A 21,775-nucleotide genomic window follows, 5' to 3' on the forward strand; every position below is an offset into this window, starting at 1 on the left:
ATACTACATGGAAAGTTAGCTTTGACAGTCTGCCAGTCCAAGCACAGCAGCTGTTACAAGTGTGCTGTCTCCTGCACCATCAAGGCATTACTGCAGGCATTTTTGAGATGGCTGTGAAATATAAACCTAGGCTAACAGATCCCCCCATCTTGGAAGACCTGTCAAACACCTTACAACCTGCCTGGAACTTTCTTTGTTATTTCAAAGATAAGAATGGGACATGGGATCCATATTGTTTTGAAGAGGTCATGAAAATGATACAAAGATACTCTTTGATTTCTATGCAGGGGACCAATTATTCCATACATCCTCTGGTTCATGAATGGATAAGAGAAACTCTGACCGATATATCAAGCCAACAGAAATTGGTATTAAATATCCTAGGAATGGCTGCTTGTACTAGTGATAATATTGAAAACCAACTAGTACTGGCAAATCATGCAAAGGAGCTGATTCAACTTGGAGTTCAAACAGTTTCAGTGTTTCAAGTACATCTTGGAGATGCATTTATGAATGCAGGACTGTATTATCATGCTCAGCAAATGAGAGAAGCAGTCTTATACACATATGAAGTAAATCAAGGCCTAGACCATCCCTCAACAATTGATATACAAGCCTCCTTAGCCAGCACATACCATTGTGTAGGCAAGTCTATTGATGCTGTCAATTTGGAGAAAAAAGTTCTGGCTCTTCATATAGAGCTACAAGGGCCTGATCATTCTGCAACTCTAGCAGCTCAGCATACTCTGGCTACAGGATTATATGAACTAGGAAGATATGCTGAGGCTCAGATATTGGAGGAAAGGACATTAAAGCAAAGAAGTGAACTTTTTGGTGCAGATGATGCAGAGATCATAATATTACAGTCATCTCTAGCCATTATACATCTAGCTCAAGGTCAATATGCAGATGCTCAGATACTTCAAAGAAGCATTCTTGAAAAGTCTGTAAATATGATAAGACCTGACCTGTATACAAACATAATGTTTGCATTATCTGATCTATGTGGTGTCTACTGTGCTTTGGAAAAATATTCTGAGGCTCTATTGCTACAAACACAGATACTCAACCTCTGCATTAAGATGCTTGGTCCAAACCATTGGAGTACATTAAAGGCACGTGCCACAATAGCACACAACTACTTAAATCAGGGAAGAGCCTCTGATGCCATGAAGCTACAGAAGGAGGTAGTAGAACAACATAGGTGTTTGTTTGGGCCAGACCACCCTGATACTCTCAATGCAACAGCCTGTCTAGCTGAAATCTACTATAAGCTTGGAAAATATGAAAAAGCTCAAATACTAGATGAAAAGGTGTTGAAGCACCAGGCATATGGTCTTGAAAGTACATCACTGCATGCACTGGCAAACCGTTGTCGTTCCTGGGGAAAGTATGCTGAGGCAAAAGCATTGGAGGATAGGGGAATAGACAATGAACATATGCTAGAATCTGAACTTTGACAAAGAGGATGGTAAAATCAGTATATGATGGTAAGCCAAAAATGGTGCCATATATATGCCACATATCATATTTGTCAAAAGAAAACATGTATATTTTGTCTTTGTTTCATAAATGATTAAAGTCACAGTACATTCTAAAAAGTGTTTCATTATTTTCACTGAATTTGTACTATATGGAAGTTTGATTACAGTGTAAGTTTCATACATCCTATATCATTTTGATCAACTGTCTGGGTTACATGTCCAAACAGGACTTAATTAAGGGCTGTTACACATTACAACCAGGTCCGGATGGTGACAGATTTGGTCCAATATGGGATAAATTTTGTAAAATTTCTCAACACTACCTGGTCAGCTGTTTTTGTTCCAAACTATGGGAAATGGCTTAATTGGGATGTAAAACACAGAAAATCTTACAATTCATCACTGCAGACAGGTTGGATTTCAACCTGTTACCCATTCTGGAGGCCTCTGGACAGCTGTAATTGCAGACAGGGTGTGTTGTGTATTACATAGCCCAGACACTTGATTGATATAATATAGTATTTGGTAGATTTGTAAAGGCAACTTATGGTAAGCAAGATGGTTGAGGTTCAAATTTCAAAGTAGTACTTAGCTAATTCATAAGTGAATGTCACCACTGTCTTGAGTCTTTTTTGAGGTTTTGGACAGCTAAGATATGATAAACAATAACAATTGATGCACACTCTATACTTTATACTACAAGGATATTTTTCAACATGACTGGATTGGAACAGTCTGTGAGGGCAACCCCCAGAGGCTCCAACAAGCATCCTAAAGGAAGATACTGCAGTGTTTTAATCAGTTCTGTGGTCATGTGTCACACCGCCTCTCAAATACCAAAAAAAAAAAATTGGTAGTTACACATCAGTAGCCTGAATGCCGAATTTGCCTAGGCCAAGCTTCAGTTTCTCTTGGCAGAGCCCTGTGTGCTGTGCTCTTTGATGCCAAAATTTTCTGGCAGTCACACAAGGACAATACTGTAAGAGATCCAGAATAGCTATTGGGTTGATTCAAGTGCTGAACATGTTTATTTGAAGGTCTATACCATCCTATGTTCAAGTCTTGGATCATATTTGAAATTATTTCTGACCTGTTGTAATATCAAGTCATTGTTGATCGTGCCTCAAAACAGGTCATTTTGATTCCGTGCGACACTCACATATCGTCTCCGGAGCTCGCTCCACTATTCCTCATTCACGTCTTCTCGAAACACGGAGTCCCATCCCACGTCACTTCTGATCGCGGAAGGGAATTCGTGTCATCTTTCTTCCATTCCCTTGGAGAACTACTCAACATGGAACTCCATTACACTTCGGGTTATCATCCTTTGGCTGATGGGCAAACGGAGTGCATGAACCAAACTGTTGAGCAATATATTCACATCTATTGCTCTTACCAACAGGATGATTGGCACGAGTTACTGCCGATCACGGAGTTCGCACTCAATAATGCTCCTAACGCTTCTACTGGCATTTCACCCTTCTTCGCGAACAAAGGCTACGATCCCTCTATTACGATTCATCCGGAGCGTGATGTGGCTAATGTTTACGCAAAGGACTACGTCGTCGATCTCCAAGAGCTGCACGAGTTCCTCAAGGAACAGATCAAGTACGCTCAGGAGCAATACAAAGAGACTGCGGATCCGAAACGCATTCCGGATCCGTCTCCGTCTATTGGTGATGAAGTCTTTATTTCGACCAAGTACATCAAGACCAAACGTCCGACTCCAAAGTTCTCAGAAACGGACTTTGGTCCCTTTGAGGTCATCGGAAAGCCCAGTGCTGCGTCCTATCAAGTCCGTCTCCCGAAATCTCTTTCTCAAGTTCATCCCGTCTTTCACGTTTCCCAAATTGAAATCCACACACCCAACAAGTTCCCTGGTCGCGAAGAGCCACCACCTGCGGCAATTGAAGTCAATGGAGAAGAACACTTCGAGATCAAACAGATTGTTGACTCCAAGATTGATCGCCGTTTCAAGGGTCCGGCTCGACTCCGCTACCTGGTCGAATGGCTTGGTTACGAGAATACTGATGAACAATTCAGTTGGGTTGGTGCACCTGACTTGGAAGCTGAAGAGTATATCGAATCCTTCCATCCTCAATACCCCAACAAGCCTAAGTTGGATTAACGTCACTCAACTCAATCTCACTCCGTTCCGGATCTTCGAGATAAGGGAATTATAATTCTATTTACATTATACTTCTAATATCGTCTTCTTTTCGATTCCGCCCCGAGGCGTCTCCGACTCCGCTACTCGGCTCTTCCCTTTCCCTTGTCAATCTTTGCCGGGGGCTCCTCATCCACATCCATTGCGTCATCTTCTTCGACTTCTTTTCCCTCCTCCTCATACGGCTCGCCCTCTGCGTCTACCGACTCCGAGTCCGCCCTGTCCCGAGTCTGCCATCATTGGGCTTCCTCCTGGATGAATGCATCCCAGTGATCGAGGGTTTTTTCGATACCCTGCACATGCTCGGCCACTCCCTGCGCTGTTGTTGCCGAGTTGATCCCGCCCGACGTTGTGGCGAATCTCGCAACCAAGGTTTCGCAACCCCATGACGAGCCGACCGAGTTGCTCGTGATCATAGTCTTGACGCACCAATAGGTTGGCCAACATCGCGGAAAGTGTCGCGTTGTCGAGTGTCGGAATCTTGTGTTGGACAGGATCTCGTTTCCCAGCACCACTACCAATGCGCATGCATCGAGTCTAGCTATGGCCTGGCGGCTGCCGCGGACGTTGGACGAGCTGCATCTCTATCCCAGCGTTGTCACCAGCAACGATGAGCCGCTCGTGACGTGGCGCAACTCCCCGGACAACCGTCTCCATTAATGCAAACGAGTTCCAGAATACGCTCGTCCTGACGCCATACCTCGCCCACACTGGTGCCGTACTCTTGACGTTGTCTGTGCGCTCGATTTCACGACCTGTCCCCGCCTGATGCAGCTGCGCATAACCTTCCTCAGCCAGCGGATCTTCTTCTGGCGGCCGTACCTCGCCGAGACCCTCCCACTTGCCCTATCACGCGCCTTCACAGCCTGTCCCGCACTCGCCTCGCTCCTCATTGATGTCCTGCTTGAGCCCCTTGTGATACGCCGCCTTACGACGCAGGACATTGAGCCTCTCGCTGACGCGCTGCAAGCATGGGCCCAGGCCGGCCGTATGGTCTTCAACGTGTGCTGCGACGGACACATCGTCGATGCCGACGGCAATCTGGTATCCGGACACTGTGACTGGACCGCCGCCGGCCGCGGGCGAACAGTGCCAAGCGGAGAACGTTTTCCGCGTGCATGTCGTGGATCGCCTGCGTCTGCCGAGGCCGGGGATGTGTGCTTTACATCTCGCAGACTTCCCAAGGGGGTTGTTGCATCCAACTCAGGCATGAGTGAAATTAATGACTTTCGGCTTTTTCTCGTACATGATGACCATACTCAGTTTCAATGATTCATTTTTCACACCCATTTTTCACATCCTTCATAGAATATTATATATATACAAATGAATACATATGATTTATTGCATGCACTGGAAAGAAAGAGAGATCATTTTGGGTGTCTTATATCTCAATGCGAATTATGTACCTGAAGCAACATGGGTTGAGACCAGGATTGACCCCAGTTGCAAAGGATGTATTATATTGCCTTATAAATTCCTCTATACATACTGAATTGATTTTTGTGAGTCCAGCTTCATATGTATGTAGACTGATTTTGCCAGTGCTGATCTAATAACATCTCCAAATTTGTATCAGAAATAAAGATTAAGTATATTTGGTGTTCTCATGGAAACTCTTTCTGCTGTTCACACATTGCTCTAAATAAAAGAAAGAAAATGCCATTTTTTTTATCATTGTACAATGTGTAAAATGTGCAGAATCGTGACTGTATGAAGTGATATACTGTTAACGGTATCAGGAGTGCCGGACGTGCAGTGATGCGCGGTCCTGCATGTGATTGCAGCCGGCCGGAGCTCGGGATAGGGCTGTGCCGAAGGAGCGCTTAAGTAGCGGTGTCCGCGTGGCAAATAGCCACGCTTTTATCTCCCTTCGTTCCCTTTGTCCCCTTGGGTCGTGGTCAAGCTATCTGTCTGTTGGCACTCGATCGGGGGCGTGCAGCATGGTCTCTTATAGCGCTGATTTCTGACATATACAATTACAACCCAGCATATAGTAGACAATTGAAGATTATTGAAACCTATTTATGATGTTTATAAGCTATGATAAGAGCTTCAGTAACTTGTGCCAGCTAAAAGGTCAAAAGTTGGGAATTTCCTTACTGGGTGGTTGTGGTTTCTTGTTAGGGGAACCCTCCTTCCGACCCCTCAGAGACAATTCCGATTCCGGTCCGATTCTAGTTCCAATTCCGGTCCAGCCCTTTGACAGAGGTGAGGAACGCCTTCCATATATCTTGCAAGTTGATGAACTCGAGGGGGCAGTGACGAGATATCCACAAATGTAGTGGAGCTACTTCTCAGTCTCCGACCACGAGTGTTCCTTCCAACTATTGTGCTGAAGGGAGACAAAGTTTCGGGTTTTTTTACAGTGTCATCCATAGTTGTTTTGCGTTGGAAAAAGATCAACGAGGCGCATAGAAACTAACAATCGCCTTTGTGTAGCCATGGCGTGTCAAAGAAGCAACAGGCTCGATATCCTCCCATCTTCCAGCAGTTCACACAGCCTTTATGCTGGCACCGGAGAATCCTGGAAAACCCGATGAAAAGGAGGCGCATTTATACGATGTTATCGATAAGCTTTATAGAGGAGCTACGAGTGTGGTATGGGAGTACAGGCACGAACCCATACATTACCGATCCAGGACGCTTGCGGCGGTTGCATATCTGGGCAAGATCGCAGACGTGAAGAAGCTGGAGGAGGTTTTGAAGCCGCCAAGATTGTCCAGCCTGAGGAGAATCCACAATGGCGCTTCAGAAATTGGGCTGACGGAGTTCTCGTTGTGCGTCGTTTGAAAGTGTTGCTTCCGAGTCCGAGTCCTTCTTGCGAGCTCACACTTCCAAGGATCTAGTGGCAGCCGGGATTTTACCTGACCTGGGACCAGAAACCGGTGAGATCATGCGCCAGAAATGCATGAATTTCGCTATTTCGCGGATGTCAATCATAATACCTGTTGATGGCAGAGGGGAGGCGAAGCCGAACCTCAGGGAAATCCCACAGTGTGATTTGCAAGGATAAGAGATGCAGGCAATTTAAACTTTCCAGGCTCCAACAGACCCCACTCCCTTTGCACCTCCACACGCCACTGCAGTCGTTCTCCCCCGGTTCCTGGCCAGGGCCACCCTTGTTCCTCGACCTGGTCTCCATGCAGAGCGCGGAGAGCTTGTTCTCCAAGATGTTCGTATGGAACCCAAAAGCTTGCGGAAGTGGAAGCAGCAAGTGTCTGTTCTACGAGCCAATTGCGGCCCAGATCATAGCCCTGCGCGACAATCGTGTGGTGGCGGGTGGAATCCTCTTCCTTCGAGGCACTGGAACGAGGTTAAGCGTTTGATGAAAGTGGATTTGAGGCAAAGTCATCTGCCTATCCCGATATGTGTTGTCCAGACTGACGTCTGCAGTGTCTCGACGCAGACAACAAGATCGGGCTGGCCTGCCACAAGTAGGGCTCCAACCCTTTCCATTTGTAAATATTTACAAATGGTAATAAACATTTAAATGCCCATTTTATTTGTGAACTTGGGCAAACACAAATTAAATACAAATAAATAGTTTAAATAGTTTTCACTTCAAACACACTAAAATCAGTATCAACAGTGCAGTTTAAGTATTTCTGAACCTCAGAAACACTTGGACACTATTTCAAATTCAACATTTCATCACTATGGTATTGATATGGTATTTGCTTAGCACTAAATAACATTTTATCTTTCTTAATTTGGCAATGTCATCAATGGGAAGTTGACTTTTGATATCTATTTTACTTTAAAAGGGACTGTTGCAGCTTAAATGAACATATTTCTCAGTGGTAAATGTATATAGGGCATAAAAATTGACACAAAATTTGGCAAAATTTCAGAACAAACTGCTCAATCTGGTCTGATGCAAAAAAGCATTTATAAATAGTTTAAAACATAAACATTTTTTACTGTTTGTGTTTGTGTTTCTAAGCGAACCTACCCGCAACCGCTTCCCGCTGTCCTACCCAATTCTTATTCGCCGGCAATTCGAGGAGGAAGGTCCCCGTTGACTGCGTTTTCCTCGACGACTGGACATGTGCTGCGAGGCGTGGACGGTCCAGGCGTCTGTATGTTGAGGAGCGAAATACGCGCGAGTGAGGGCGCTTGTGGAATATTTGTGAAGGATGAGGCCGCTTTCAAGAAGACAGTTCAATCCCGAAGCACGGAGGACTGTTCCTCGAGGTGCTTTGTTTGATACACGAAGGTATACACGAAGGTTTGCTACTACCAGTACTACACGGACTACATCCCGCATACCACAGAATACCAGCGGAAGCGAGTATGATATACTGTTTCGTACAGTACTTGCAATTACTCCAGTTAAAGCGAGGTAGCAGAGAAATGTGGGTCGAGGATGTGAATGATTGATGAGCTGCCCGCGTTTGTTTGTACCGTCGAGCGTCGCGAAATATAGTCGGTGGAGTAGTAGTGCAAAAAGTGCCTCGAGCAGAACGAGATGAGCAAGAAATGACATGTGACCGCCAATCTCTTTTCTTCCGCTCCTCCATCACGGATCGCGACAACGGCTACCCACCAGCCGTAACCCATCTATCACCCGCTAGACCATCGCACCTAGCGAACATGACGTCCGCAAGCAGCTAGGTGCGCTCTACAGCCAGCCACATGACTCGGAAGTCCCGCTGACTGCCCTCCGTTTACACCTCATGCTGGGTAACGCGGCCTCAACAATGGACGTTGGCGAACTCTGCGCGGGAAAGTGGATGCTTAGTGATCGCGGTGCGTCAAAACGCGTTCAATTGGTGTCTTGCAAGCTTGTTTCTTCGCAGACGTTCCTTGGCTCCTCCTCCGACGGCCGGGGTGTATACAAGGGAAACTGTGCGCTCCAGCAACTCGGCAGGTAGCTGTCAGCCTGGAACTGCCTGCTGCCGGCCAACGACGACCTCCATGTCCTGTCACGATCGCTCGCAAATCCAAGATAGAGAGGAGACGAACTTCGTTGGAGACGGGCTGCATCGTACGTATTCTCTTCAGGTCTATCCTAGCATCTGCTGACTCCAGTATTCCAGTCATTGTCATTCTGCTTATTCCGCTTCTCAGCAGGCATAACTTGAAGATGATCGTTGGCCCCGACATGGTCGTCGCCGCAAACGAATCGAAAGCTGTCGTGTCCGCAGAGGCATTGATTTCTACCTCTGTGGAGCCTCCCGAGCCCTCGCATGCGTCGTAATCGACGTGTGGTGAGGCACAATACCTGCTTTCCCAGCAATGACAACAATCCTCCCATTTTCCCCTCCCAAACCCCCCTCTTCTGCAACATCTTCGTGCATATCCCACCCGCGAGACTCCTCTCCCTTTTTGTGGAGCCCTGACTCGCCCGCTTTCTATCGCCTATTACATGTTAGTCAAGCCCGCCCCGCCTCGATTCCCTCAGGGAAATTCATCAATCCTTTCGAAGGCCTTCCGAGGCCTTCCGAAAGGACTTTTGGCCTTTTACATCTCAGCCAAGACTTCCACAGGCCTTTTCGGCCTTCCGGTCCTTTCAAAGGAACTTCTGACATGCAGGATTGGCGCGATGATGCGTTGACCGGGAAGAAATGGCGTCATCATCGATATCGGCGGAAGAACCCCATTTCTTCCCACCCTTTTTCTTCCTCCCCCACCCTTTCCCTCTCTTTCCCGTCGTCGTCTGGCCCTATCCGCGAGCGTACATCCCTCTCAACGCATGTCTTGGATCCCGCTCAACCTCAACCTTTGAAACCTCGCTTCAATAGTGCAACGCTTCAAGTCGTCAATCCAGCAAGTCCTGAATTTGTTGTTGCTGGGCGAAGCAGAGCAAGTGCCCAACTCAAAACTTGAAGCTATCAAGCTTACAGCAGCAAGTGCTAGTCTTCATCCAACCCAACCCGCCGCTCCACTGTGATGCACCAGCACCACGTTGTCCCTGTCCACCACACACCCGTTCCCCCACTCCCTTGCCATCCGCTTCAGCGCCATGCTCCGACTTCACTGCATATACTGACCGTCGATTTGTGCTTTACGCGGACGTTGAAAGCGCGTAAGGAGAGCGGCTCGTTGGGGCAGGAGGTATCCGGTGAGTTAGACCTGTGCCAACAAAGTCGATGCTAACAGAGTTGCGCAGAAAAGCAGACACCATCGTCTTACAAGGCGGTGGCTGGGTTATAAGATGGGGATGTCCCGCCTAGGATGACAGAAGCGGACGTGAGGAATAACCCATGATGGCGGTCATGATTCGTAGACTGGGACGAATATGGACTGTGGCGGCATTGGCAGGAAGTCGAACGAACATGGCACGATGTGGGTATTACTTGTGGTATATGGTGGTAGTCTAGGAATAGACATGTTGCTTTTTAATGAACCTGAAGATACTGAGAACAAAGAGACCTTTTCACTGCCTCTTGGTTGGCCTTTTTGATGCCTTCTGGGCCAAAAGGCCTTTTGAAAGGATGGGACCTAGCTTTTGGAAGGCCCGAAAGACCTTTTGCCTTTTTGGGACTTTTGCTGGCCTTCTGGTCCTTTTCGGCCTTTTGAAAGGCCCAAAAGTCCCCAAAAGGCTTTTTGTGAATTTCCTGATTGGCATGCTTTCCTTCTGCTTGCGGCGGCGCATCACCCTTTCGAAAACCACATGTCTCGCGCAATCGCGCTCCGACTGGCATATCTAGCGTCATTGTCCACCTCCCCAGTTCACGCTTTTGCGTGATTCTTTCGTTAAGGCCGCGGTCGCGCCAGGTCTCCTGCGAGCCAGACGGTTCTTTGTCAAGGAGCAAAATGAAGATCCTACCGATATGTCCTGGCGGCATTATCTCTGTCTCAGTGTACAAACGACTACGCTTCTGCTTGTGAGGTCAAATATCCGACCTATGTCGACCGAGGTCCGAATTCAACGAGGAACAGCAAGTAGGCAATTTGGGTCAAACTTGTGGACCATGGCGGCTTCCTTAACTCTAATACAGCCTCACAATAACCCCCTGCTCCCTTTTTATCACACCTCTCCGCCCTCCCGCCCATGCCTGTACCCACCCCATGCAATCCGCGTCGACCGCCCAAAATGGCAAGTCACGTGCTCCATTGCCGACCGAAATCCAACCGAAATCTCGCACGACGCGGCAGCTGACGCTCTATCGAGTGTATCCCGTTGTGCGCCATAGTCATCCCCTCCTGCATAATTCTTTTCCCCCCGCCATTCGAGGGGGAAGGTCGCTGCTGAGCCGCTCTGTCTGGCAGCTGTATGGGGAGGCATCGGTGGCGTTTCTTTGTCGAACATACACGTGGGCGGAGGTAATTTGGGGCGGGGGACTAGTGGTCGGGAGCTCGGGAGAGAGTTTTGAGCGGATTGGGGGAGGGACAGTATATGTGGACTTGGAAGTTGCCTGGCGGACAAGTGTAGGGTGCTGTGAGTTGAAGGTGTTTCGAAACCCGTTTCAAAATGGTTTCGAAACACGTGTGAGTTTTGAAATGTTCCGAGGGTTGCCCCGGTTTCGAAACCGGCACGTGGTTGTCCGGGATGCCCGACCTCGGCTTTCGGCGACTGTTGTCATGGCCCGGGTGGCCGACCATCACCAGAATGGCACCTCCCCCATGGGAATAGCTCGGCTGTGGCACCAACTCCCCTTGGCGTGGACCGGTATGCCAATGTGGGACGTTGAATCTTGGTTGGCACCTCGGCCGGCTGCCGACGGAGCGGTCCGGTCCCGGTAGCCGGCCGGTTTCGAAACAGTTTCGAAACACCACTGTTTCGAAACCGGTTTCGAAACAGCTGTGAGTAATTCCTCAGGAATTACACTGGTGGCAATGCCAATGGCGGTTGGCAATGGGGGGTCCAACGGCAGCTTGAAGGGAAATTTTTTTCCTTTGTTGCAGACAAAGAAACCTTTGTTTGCACTAAGGCCGCTGTTGGATCCCCCATTAACAGGCCGCCATTGGGTTTGCACCCAGTGTTACTCACAGCACCCTAGACAAGTGCTCTAGCCAGACAATGATAAATTTTGACACACAGAGGCTGGGATTTCACTGCCCTGTCCCTCCTGGCCTGTCGAGTGTCCTTGACAGCTGGTCCTTGGTCGCGTGGAGAAGGAGGCAGTTGACATTAAACTTCGTGATTACTGACCCATTTCGTTCAATTCAGCGGGCCTGTGACCCGTGACCGTTTGGCCGAAATGTCCAAGCCGAATTTTGTGTAACCTCTTACCTAAATAGGAAATTCAGCACGCCCGAAGGCGCGAAAACTTTGAAATTTGTCCAAATCGGGACGTTTTGGGACCAAACGAATGGGCTGTGACCTGTGACCGGCCGAAATATTTCGGCCAAAAATCCGATGTGACCGTGACCGGCCTAATTGAAGGAAATAGGTCAGTATACTTCTGGAATCCACTATGTATATATTTTCTACTGCTGCTTGTCAATAACATGCTTTCTATATTTGGTTTATACAATCTGCTCGATAGCTGTATTGTATGGGGGTTTATCTTCAGACCTGCTTCCACAACAGCGTCGTTACTAGTACATATGATCCATTTCTATCACTGCTTGTCCAATTGGTACATTAGTAGCGAGGAGTATCAGGTAGACGAAAAAACTGGAGCAAGTCAAGACCCCCCCCCGCACCCGCCGCTCAACTCGACCCAGGTCAAGACCACCGTGCTGCACCCACTCCTGTAAGGTAGATGCCATCCATCATCAGTCAAGGTCACATGACACTCCAAATTGGGAAGATGTATTGCTTTGAGTGCATTTTTTTATGGATCTGCACAATTTTTGGAGGAGCAGTAGAGGTCTATATTACAATGCAGAGTACAAAATTCCAGAGAAATTGATATAGACTAAGGTACTAAACTGGTCATAGTGTAGGAAGTCCAGTGCGGAGACCAAATCATCAAATGTGTATCAATGATGATGATTTTTTGATGTAATAGGCTATATCTAGCTAGATTTTGAGTAAAAACCTTATCCATAAAAAATTGGTCTTGTTCACCCAATATGGTGGATCAGGTGACCTTGACTGATGATGGATGGCATCTACCTTATCTCGAGACAATGGTTGCCTACAAGAACGGCCTCGACAATCGTGTCCTTGCAGAGGACCCTGCCCAGTGCCGAAACCGGGGCCGCCCGCACAGGAGACGACGGAGCTCCGCTCGTTGCAGCCATAGACGGTGTCGCTGTCGACCGGCCCCGTCTCCTCCGGGACGCGCAAGTGGCTCGAAGCGAATAGCGAAGGAAGGGAATAATGCTGGGCGGAGAAGCTTGAGAGTCAGAAAGTAGCGTGTAAGCTGGTGTACATACCAAGAAGATGGGATTGCAGCTCCTCGGTAACCTGGCATTGTTCTTCGGGGGGGCATTTGGAGTCGTGACAAGGGCCCCTTCAGCAAAGCGTTGTTGTTGGGAAAGGACGGAAACAGAACCAGAAAAAATAATCGTCAGTGTGATATAAGGAGAAAGACAACTTGAAGGTTTACGCACTGTTCACGGCACTACCAGGACAAAATCCGAAAAGTAGCCCTCAACATTGCCAATTTATTTGCGAAAGCCAATCGGGGCCAGAAAAAGATGAAAGACAATCAGGCAGAGTCGGCGGGCCACGGGGTACATGCACACAGAGACATATACGTGGTCATTGCACGCAAAAAAATGCTTGAGGAAGGAAGAGGAAGGAATTGCAACCTAGAACTTGAAAACGATAGTCAGGGTCACCGTCTTCCAGTGGGTGCTTAGTTGCACAACGCACGTTAAATCACGTGTCTGGCATACTAGCACGCAATGTGAGAGAACTAGGGCTCCAACCATTTCCGTGTACAAACATTTATACACGGTTATAACCGTTTTCATTTTCATTTAGTTTACCATGGTATGTAAATGGTAAATAAATGAAAACAAATGGTTTAAATAGTTATTCCCTAATAACAACAGCAGACAAGCTCATAACTATACTACTGCTAGGAATATGTCTGGCTACCAAATGCATACTAGTGTAGGATATACATTCCACATGAATATGGATAATTGTTGCATTTGTAGGCTTCCTCTTGAAGGAATCCATCACATGATCTGGCATCAAATAAGTCAAAGACAATGAATCTTGACCTACATGCCCATCTAGAACAGTATTACAAGTGAGAAAATAACATCTTTCAGTTGAATAAACCTTATAAACTCAAGGATGTACCATAAAATTGTTGATCATGATATATTATTATATTACCATTTTTAACCGTTTTTAAATGGTAATAAATGTTTACTAAATGTTTTCTTACCATTTCCGTGAAGTTTACCTGGAGATGTAAAGGAAAACTAAATAATTGGAGCCCTAGAGAGAACTCCAGGCACAACTCGGAGCAGGCGAGCGCCACGAAACTACTCGCAGCATTTTGGTACTGGTCCTGGGTGCTTTTCGGAGGTTGCAGAGGGAGGTTGCGGAGGGAGAAGCTGAGACGAAATGTTGCCAAGGTATTTGCTGTGTTGCGTGTACTTATATCCCTACCAAACCTGCCGACCCTACGTCCAACGCCAACGCTGCGGCAATTGCTGCTCACGAAGCTGAAGTCGAAAAGTACGAGGATGCTTTGGAGGTTTACGAAACCGGCAAGGCCAAAGTCCGGTCTATCCTCTATTCCACGATTCACGAGACTCACAAGGTCTCCATCCTCACCAAATCGACTTCTCACGAGTGCTGGACGACTCTCTGCGAGCAATTCGAGAAGCAAAGCGACATTTTCGCTCAGGCTATTGTTACTCGGATGCACGCGCTCAAATGCGCTGATGGCGAAGACGATCCTCGTCCCAAGCTTGATGAGCTCAAGCGCCTTCTCCAGGACTATGCCGGCATCGGCGGGGTCATGGCAGACACCGAACTCAAGAGCATTGTCATCAACCTGCTCTCACCCGTTTGGGCCTTCACCATCCGCACCCTCCTCACCCAGTACAAAATCCAGGCTACGATCATGGCCACCACCAACCCTTCCTCCAAACCGCCCGAGCTCACCGCTGAAGCGCTCATTGATACCATTCTTCATGGAGGAATGCTGGCCGAAAGGGACTGGTGCGTATGTCTTCTGCTCTGGCCGTAAGTGGCCCTGCTTATGCTGCCTTGCAGTTCGGTCATCTCGCTTGCTGGTGAAGTCCACTTAGCCTAGCAGGAGAGTCGGAAGGATATTGTGCGATTGGTTGTGTCCCATCGGGCCGATCATAACTCGCACAATTCTCATTTTATGTTCCAGCTGAAGACCACCCCGGTGAGCTACCTTCTACCATACCGTAAGACCTGTTAGGTATACTTTTTTGTAAGTAATTAAACCACCTACCTTGAATGATCTAAGAGTGCTTCGCGTCACGTTATCGTGCTTGATCCGAAAATGCTGTGACACTTCTTTCAACAAGAGCTTCCATGGCGCCGAGCAGAGGCCTCCCAAACCACCGCGCTTCCAATCAGCATGAACGCGCCAGTACTAGTGGCGCGGGCAAATACCATGTCAGTCCCCTACGGCCGCGTGCGGGTCGTATGAAGCGTCTTGTGAAGCCTACCAAAGATCAAGCGATGCGTAGCGCTGCTCTGCGCTCCAAATTGGCTGCCCTTCTGAATGGCGAAACCCCGACTAAAACCCATGAGAGTCCCATGCCTCAGTCAGACGCGGTGGAATCGATGGAATGGGAGGACGAGGAGCTTGATGTTGCAGAGGAGATGGTATTCCCGGCACCAATCCACGTTCCATTGCCTCAACGGGATCCTCCAGCTGTTGCACAATCACGGCTCAGTCTACTAGGTGCATGCCTTGGAAGCGCCATGGACGACATTTCGAACCGCAACATATGCTTCTCCACCCTCCCATATTCCCCCTTCCGTCCACTATGCCTGTGAATCTGGTTGTACTTCGCTCACCCATAGCACTGTCCAATGTCTTTATCCAACACGTACGTTCTCTCAATATGACAACGGCAGGGTACTCAAAAAGCTCCAGATATGCAAACCGTGTCCATCTCCACATGTTACTGCAGGCCTCTCGGCGCAATTCTTGTCCAACATGGAGTTTTCCCCTCGTCACCAAGACGGCCTCGCATAGGCATCTCCATCGATCTTCTCGAGCTCTACCGTGCTGTATTCGAATGATCATGCGATGCAATCACGGCCTTGGCTCACGCCCTTCGTACCGTTTACGAACGTCGTGGATATCATGTTCTCTCAACGAAGGTATGTGATTGACTTGCCTGGTTACTACTGCTGACTATATCACTTATAGCAGGAGGGTGCCCATGCCTCAGATCCTTTTCGGCAGAGCTTGACTCAAGCCGTGTTATGGTCAAGCAATCTCCGAGACCGCCTTCAATCTCGCGTCAATGCGGTACTGGCCGCTGCGGAGGATAACATAGCAAGCGCTACTCAAAACACAAGCGTTACTCAAGATGCTACTCAAAGCGACATCGATCACTCGGCATCAATGGGTAGCATCTCCTCATCAGTCTTTAACGAAGCTGCCGACGATAGCTCTGCGACACCAACTCCAGTCGTCGACAACAACAACAACAACAACCCTCAAGTAACGCTTCAAACTGGTCAGGCGGACAGGATTCTCCGGGAGCGCTGCCCCTTGTGCTTCAGCAGCACGGACTGGGGTCGTCCACTCAGTAGGTATGTATTCAAGTATTCAACTGGTTTGCTTCTTCAGCGCTGACCTGGTCGCTAGTGGTGGCGACATCCAGCTCGCCGGAGATGCTTGTTTTAGTTATCGTCATCTGCGCTCCGCTGGCGATGGTCCGACAGGATATCAACCAAAGTACTTCATTGGCAAAGAGAAAGGTCGATGTGGTCAAACGTCGGATGGATGAAGCAAGGCGGAGGCGACCGGCACCAGCAGATGACAGATGTGCGGAGAACTGGAATGCTGCCAACGAGAAGAAGCGGGTGGCAGATCCCAAGCGATATGATGCAAGTGGCATCTTTGCGCTGACCTGTCGACACTCTCAGGTGATCTTCATGTGCAACATCGACACGCCTGGCGAACAACATCACTATATTGTTGCCCTTCTCGAGGAAGTGCTCTCTCACCTCCCCTTGGTAGCGACCATCTGGCAAGCTTACGATGTGGGTTGTGTAGTTGATCGGACACTGAATTTGGTGAGCACCCCTTCCCTTGCATTGATTGACCACAAGAAGAGCTCATCGTTTGGACATAGTATGATATCCTTGGGCCCGGAGTCCGGCAGCGGGTAGCATTCGTATTGAATGCAATGCACGCTTATGGGCATGAATGGGCGTGTCAACTCTTGTACAATCCACGAATGGTTGTCGGAATGGGATTGACCGATAATGAATGTATTGAACGACTATGGTCCCGTATTCGCAAGCTTATTCCAATCACGCGTGGACAATGGGTATGTAGTTTTCTTGAGATATTGTGTCTAAACTCACGCAATCTAGAATTCACGGCGTATATGGACAATTGACCAGTATGCTGCCTTCGTCAACGAGGATGGCTTCTATAACCTAAGCGCCTGGATCATTCGACAAGATTCCAAAAACCTAGTCTCCAAATACAAGACTGCTGTAGCTACCCTACGGCGATGCGGTGTTCCAGTCACCGAGCTCCGAGTCGAGTGGGCGGAGCAAAAGGCAGCGCAACTTTCGGCGCGAAGACGTAAGTAGCACTACTTTTTGCTCCTATTTGATTCTGAAGCAAGCTGTAGATGCTCCAAAGCGTTTGTGTCGCGAATTAGACAAGGTTATCACACTTCAAGCCCAAATTGACACGGTGGAGAAATCAATTGAGGATGTGCGACAATCAATACCCAACAGAGCTCCTGGAAGCAACTCACGCAAGTTGTTAACCAAGCTCGAGGCAACACAAGTGGAGCTGCAAAGGCAAGCTGAGGAGCTGGATGCGTCACTCAACATTCCTGGCATCTATCCAGCACTCCAGGGACTCTCCCCAGAGCTTGCGCGACTTCTCATTACGATGCGCGATCTGAAAATTAGCATCCGCAAGAAGGCAATCGGCTCCTTTCAGGAATGGGAGACACTGGATCAAGCTGTCTCAGGTCGACGCGAGCCATTAGGTACGCTTCCACTTGATCAATTAAGCTATTGACTCATTGTTCATCTCCAGGAACCAAAATGTACCAAGCAACTCGCTCTACTATCACCAAGCGCCAACCAGCGCTCATCAAGGCCCTCAAGAAATTCAACACATATTGCTCGAATTTGAGCTGCTACGACCATCTGACTGTCTCATTCCAGTTCCGCAACCACTTCCCATCCAACTCAGTGCCCTGCGAGCCGACGAATCTTTGCATGAAGATGTTTGGATTACGCCAACAGAAGGACGCCCGCCGCGATGGCTCGATGACGAGGATGTCCGCCAGGGTATCCGTTGTCTCCACACCCTTGATCGGTGCCGAGAGGAGGCAATGCGATTGAAGATGGAGAAGGACAATCTGCATCAGTGGTTAGAGAGCGAGGTCCGAGTTGTTACATATGCTTTGGAGCATTATCAAGGTAAGGCTCAATTTATGCTTCCTGCTGCTCTGAGTCTTCTTGTCTTATACAGATGCTCTCGTACAATTGCCTCTTCGAGAGCGGCGGGAGTATTTGGCTATTCTAAAAGCTTCCTGGGCAAGAGGCTTGACAAGCGCCTCTATTGGTAATCGCACTCTCGACATACCAACACTGGTAGCTCCGACAAGCCATCAGGATGCTCTTCCTGTCCCTGTCCAGGTTGAGCTTCAACCATCGGATGAGCTTGATCAAGATGCTGAGGAATCGCCGTTCGACTCTCCTCAAGACGAAATGGCTCTAGAGCCTGATCTGGAGATGCTGGTGGATGGTACGGCCGATACTCAGGAGACACTAGTGCTCGAAGAAGAAGAAGGCGGAGATGATTCTCCCGAGGGAGCGGAGATCATCTACACATTTAAGTATTGCGACGAATCGGTCAGTTATCTGTTCTACCATATTTTCTTCGCTGATCTTTCTTTGGTAGCCTCCCCAGCTAGTTGACACGTCGCTTTTCCAGTGCTTGCAAAGCTATGTTAATCAACATCCCGGTCAACGAAGTGCCAACACTTCATGCACCATCATAGACATAACGGGCCGCAAGCATTTTATCGACTCAACAGACCTCGATCGCCTCTTGCACCGCAAACAATGGCTGAACAACTTTTGCCTCAACGGTGTTGCAGCCATCATTATGCAAAACTTCATGTCTCCGACCAGCTCCTGTGCACTCCTGAGCACGCTAGATCTGCATCGAGTGCAATACGGCGCGGACGACTCCGTTCTTTGGCATCATCTCGCGCCAACAGTCTACTGGGAGAAGGATCTCTGGCTTATTCCGATTCATCAACAGCAGCAACAACACTGGGTATTCGCGATCGCATCAAAACAGGAACAGCTATTGTTCATCGATAGTTTCGCAGATGCTGCTGGCTGGGATTCCGACCTCGAGGTAAGTAGCGCTTTGCAATGCAACTATCCTCTGACAACATAGCAGGATATCATGAAACTTCTCGCTCAAATGACTAAGCTAGCAATTGCGAATGGCCACCCCATCCCCTCTATCCACTCGAAGCGGCCGTGGCTTGTGCATCCCTTATTCCAAGAGGTGTGCCCTCCTGCTTTGCATATTTGATCTACTCACTAGTATAAAGGGTGCATCTCAGCAAACCAACGGGTATGATTGTGGCCTATGGGTTATATGCATGATCGCAGCAGTTCTACGAGGTTTTAGCGTGGTGAATATTGTCGAGGCGGAAATGGCCTATATTAGACAGCTCTTCGCACATATGGTTCTCTCTAATTGAAAGCATTTCACGAGTTGTATTCAAACTTTGAGTCTACAGAAACTTTAAGTAGTACAGATGAAATATGTTACGAGCCTCCCATTGGAGGTAATGCTTCCACATCTCGAAGCTACAGGGCTGCTCGAGGGAATTGTACGATACGGAATAAGCCTGTTTCCATGTGTCAATGCGCGTCTTGAGCTCTGTGCGCAGTTTATCGACGGTCTTCTTGCGGCCTGATTGTGCAATGTCCGCCTTCAGATAGAGATCGCGTGTCCACTGGTTGCGCTGCCGCACTGCGTGAAGGATGATGGAAAGCTCATTGATTTGAGCATGATCCAGACCAAGTGCCTCCTCGTCAACGTTAAATGGAGGGACTCGTTTCCAGATGGCAAGCGCAGATTCGCCCGGACTGATTGGAGATGCCAGAAGATCTTGAAACAGGATATTGTGTTCCGGAAGAGGGCAACGAGCGAATGCGACTAAATGGTCGGGGAGGGCTGGCAGCCGCGAGATGGAACAGAGCGCAACTTTGCGCTTGTTTCTGAGTACATTTTGCTCCGCTCGAACGGATTTACCACTAAATATTGATGAGTTTGGAGTAGATACCTTTCAGAAAGCAACCCACCGTTTACTCTGGTTATATGTTTGATTATAACGCCTTCGCGCTTCGGCTCGTTCTTCATCAGTATGATATAGCTTGAGACGAGTCATGGAGGAAGTGATAGTAGGACGAAAGCTTGTAATGCAGTCAGTAACGTCACTCAATGCATTCCTTGTCCATGCATGCCAATCCAGTTGAATGGATAGCGGACTTGTAGAGGTATGAACGGACACATACCTTGAAAATAACGCCATATTTTGTCGAATTTTTCCCTGAGTAGATAGCGAGACCGATGTGAAATGAGATGATGCGAGTTTTTGTCTGGGAGCAGGAGGAAGCTCTGCGAAGACGACCATTTCACAATCCAGCTTGAAAATTATAAAGTGTGCTTACCTTGGGATCGGACAGTCATAGAAGAGGTGAAAATATATCCAGGTCATTGCTTCTTGAAGAAGAAGACATTAGAAAACGAAGAAGATCATGAAGCGAGATTTAACTGAAGATGAGGCGGCTTGCTACTGTCACAGTGTGACACATCACTTTGACTCCAACTCATGGGTGGCGGCGGCGGCGGCAATGCTATGAATGCTATCTAACAGCTACCAATGCTGCTGATGCTCCCCAAACCTCTTCAGCTTATGCAAAACTGGGCAGTGGCGCGTTTCATCCACGTGCCCTTTTTTTTTACTACCACCACCACCGTCCTCAGTATTCATCACCTCCTGCTCCTTCTCAAGCCAGCAACCACTATTGGGCTCGATTAATCCTCGTGAGTACATACATGTGCATCCCCTGAGCTGTTTCTCAGACGTTGTCAACAGGTCCTTCTACTCTCCCTTCTGTGTTGTCTCCTCAACAGCGCTTGTTTGCAAGACGCTACAAAATCTGCTCCAGGTATGTTGTTTTCAATTCTATATTAGGTCTGGGTTGTGTGCTGACAACAGCCAGAAGACGTTGTTCACGTTCTTCTCTATCCGCTTTCCGGTGCTTCTCGCACATTCACCATCAAAAAGCTCGACACTGGTGAGCGAGCGCCCAAGCCTTACTTATGTATTGGGCGGCGTGCTGACAACCCACCAGAAGACATCTTTTCCTGTCTGCTGTCTGGTGCTACTCGCTTATCTCTCATCAAAAGACTCGACAACGGTGAGCAAGGTCTTCTACAGTCTTTCAATACTGACATGGTGTTAGACAAGATCAAAATGGCATATCCTCAGCGCCCAGAAACTCCTACTCCTCCGTATAACAAGGAGCTTCATCTTACTCCTTCAAGCCAACAGTCATACTCCGATATCCTAGGAGATCAGGACGTGGCTCGTCTCGACAGCCAAGCCTTCAGTGGAATCCCATCTCTCAATCACAATTTCATCTCGGACCTGAACTATTATGTTCCCAAACTGACTGAAGCCGGCGACGTCAGTCTTCCTTGTCAGGGTTCGGGTCGGGCCGACGGGCCCTATACGGCCCATCGGGCCCTCACCACCCTTAGAGCCCTAGGGCTTGACAAGCCCTCATAATTCACAAGCTCAAAGCAATGAGCAACAACACTAATATCCCAGAGAAGGGACATAATCACGGATCGCGCTTTAGTCAGCCATCAAGCCATCATGACCCGCCATCAGGGATCATGATGCGCCGCCGGACGCCCTTGACAGCGGGCCCAATCGGCCCTAGACAACCACAGGGCCCAGGAGGGAGCTCCTTACTGTTGCATTGTCAAACACTCCTTAGTGTCGACATTGGCATGGCTCCTTTCCAGTG

The 21,775-nt window shown here is 48.4% G+C and overlaps 1 protein-coding gene across 1 annotated transcript; it reads left to right on the forward strand.

The window, feature by feature from the left end:
- Window positions 1-16,073: 16,073 nt before the first annotated feature.
- Window positions 16,074-19,431, forward strand: MIND_01151300 (uncharacterized protein; the record flags this gene model as incomplete). Its single annotated transcript, XM_037368042.1, has 10 exons — window positions 16,074-16,260; window positions 16,320-16,750; window positions 16,810-17,007; window positions 17,054-17,270; window positions 17,320-17,670; window positions 17,714-18,127; window positions 18,180-18,562; window positions 18,612-19,076; window positions 19,122-19,232; window positions 19,279-19,431. The coding sequence occupies 10 exons, from the start codon at window positions 16,074-16,076 to the stop codon at window positions 19,429-19,431; spliced, it is 2,910 nt and encodes a 969-aa protein (XP_037215874.1).
- Between the last annotated feature and the right edge of the window lie 2,344 nt (window positions 19,432-21,775).

This window comes from Mycena indigotica, assembly GCF_014461135.1.
Source record: "Mycena indigotica strain 171206Taipei chromosome Unknown Mind.scaff0010, whole genome shotgun sequence".
Taxonomy (NCBI): Eukaryota; Fungi; Basidiomycota; class Agaricomycetes; order Agaricales; family Mycenaceae; genus Mycena; species Mycena indigotica.